Consider the following 2,076-nt stretch of genomic DNA (forward strand, 5'->3'; position numbering starts at 1 on the left):
AACAAACCAGCGTTCTGACAACTATCCCAGCATGCACCGCCCGCTTCTTCTTCTACAGCCGAAAATGAAGTCAGCGGCTGCTTACTGTAATTGCTAGACCTGTTGTTGCTTAATATTGGTCCATATATAAGGCACACCGGATTATAAGGCACACTGTTGGCTTTTGAGGAAATTGAAAGTTTTTAGGTGCGCCTTATAGTGCGGAAAATACGGTAATTAAGATTTTATTTACAAACTGGCTTGTCAAAATATTGTTGCACTTCACAATCATAGCAAAATCTTTGACATTGCAGCACCCGGAGCCTTATATTTTTTGAATAGCTTTATACTTGCTTTATTTTGACAACTCATATGGTTATGTGCTCCAAGTCTTTGAAGTTGGAAAGCATCCTTTCCATCACCCTCATCTTTTGCTCCATTCACAGATTTTCTACCTATTTTTCATATTCAGAAAGTGTTTAATGATAAAAGACCATATGCTGCCACATTCTTGTTCATCACATTGGTTTAGCTAAGTATTACCTGGTTTCTGTTTATTACAAAGTACAAACATGCTTGGTAATTTGATTGCAGATTAAGACTGTTACATGTTTCACTGCTGAAATAAACTCTGTTGTCTTTAGTTTGCACATGACAAGCTTCAGGAGAATGGCATCACCCAGCTGTCGCTACTGTGTGTCCTGAGCCAACATGAAGGCATTTGGAGCCACAAAGTTCTGCAAAGTATTTTGTCTGATGAGAATCCTGCAACAGAACATGGTAAATTTTAAGATATGAGGAAAATATAAAATATATGAACAGTATGGTAAGTGAAAAATAAACACGGGGTGTCTTTTTGCTTTTGCTTCATAGCAAACACAGACCTAGAAAATAAAGAGTCTGTCCAGGTCCTGGAAAAAAATAATCATTATGGATTTACAATATTTAAATTTTAACACTGAGATCAATGAAAGGAAGCAAAAAACAGGAATTTGCTTATATTTTTTCACCGTATAACAGGAAAATTTATCCTGAATGCATTGTGTTTAAATAATTACGGTAGCTAACATTTATTTAAATCCAATAAGTTCTTCACATACTGTGTGCAGTGCTAATAGAATAACAAACAATATTTGTTCCTTATGTTTTTGTGGACTTAAAAGTGCACAAAAACTTAATTTATCTGCACTAAAAAACTTATAGTTTGAATTGAACCTTTGGCTTCAACCTCAATTTAACTCAAGCCATCAGTTTCCCCAAAGAGTCACTGTAGATGGTGATTGTGTGCGCAGGAAGCTCTTCTATAGCCGTCTGTGTTTCAGTAGTTCTGGAGATGCCTCAGACTGAAGATGCTCTGTTATTAGGGATTCTGGAGACAGATGTATGATTTGCCTGTTCATCTGACTTGCACACAAATGGAAGGTTGAGACAGAGGGAGAGCCCGCTTCTCCTGATCTTGTGAAAAACAATGGTGGGGAAGCAGCTTCATCCCAGAGAGAGCCCAGTAGAGACTATATTTCACCATCTACTGTTGATGACCACTACTAATCCATTTAATTTCTTTTTACTATTCTTCAAATCTGCCTGCTCCTATATGTAATTGGAATTAAACTTATCTGAGCTCATAAGATGCTGATCAGGTATTCCTGGTAGCTTTAGATAATAAAATAAACACCCTCTTGCTAGCGGCAATGTTTCCATTAGAAAAACTGAGAGAAAACATTTTGAAAAGAAAAGATTGCACGGCCACTTTATGCAGCACAGTTACTGAACCATTTACCAGTGACGTGAACAAGATGATGATGAAGGTTGGCTGAGTTCTGGACGACCATTCTGAACCCACTGTCCTGCTCCCACACACTTGAATGGCACACACGAACTGGAGTTGGAGAACCTCACTGCAGAGATTGTTGTGCAATTTATCTCCACAACAATCTTTATGTTCTTTATTTCCTTCAGAAAATAAAGAACATAAACCATGGTGCCTTGATTCCCGCTCCCTCCATCTCTTGTTGTGTCCTTGGGCCTGGTGGTGCCAGTGTGTGGCAGCCTGGCCTCTGTCAGATTGCCCAAGGCAGCTGTGGCTACCATCTAGTA

General features: G+C 38.7%; 1 protein-coding gene across 1 annotated transcript in view; it reads left to right on the forward strand.

The window, feature by feature from the left end:
* The window catches only part of znf292b (zinc finger protein 292b), a 24,617-nt gene that overhangs the window by 7,819 nt on the left and 14,722 nt on the right, over positions 1 to 2,076 (forward strand). The window contains exon 4 of the mRNA XM_015028127.1: positions 624 to 759. Within this exon, the coding sequence (XP_014883613.1) occupies positions 624 to 759 (136 nt within the window). The remainder of the gene's footprint in view (positions 1 to 623; positions 760 to 2,076) is intronic.

The sequence above is a fragment of the Poecilia latipinna genome, unplaced genomic scaffold, assembly GCF_001443285.1.
Source record: "Poecilia latipinna isolate Pla-1442-1.1 unplaced genomic scaffold, P_latipinna-1.0 Scaffold114, whole genome shotgun sequence".
NCBI lineage: Eukaryota > Metazoa > Chordata > Actinopteri > Cyprinodontiformes > Poeciliidae > Poecilia > Poecilia latipinna.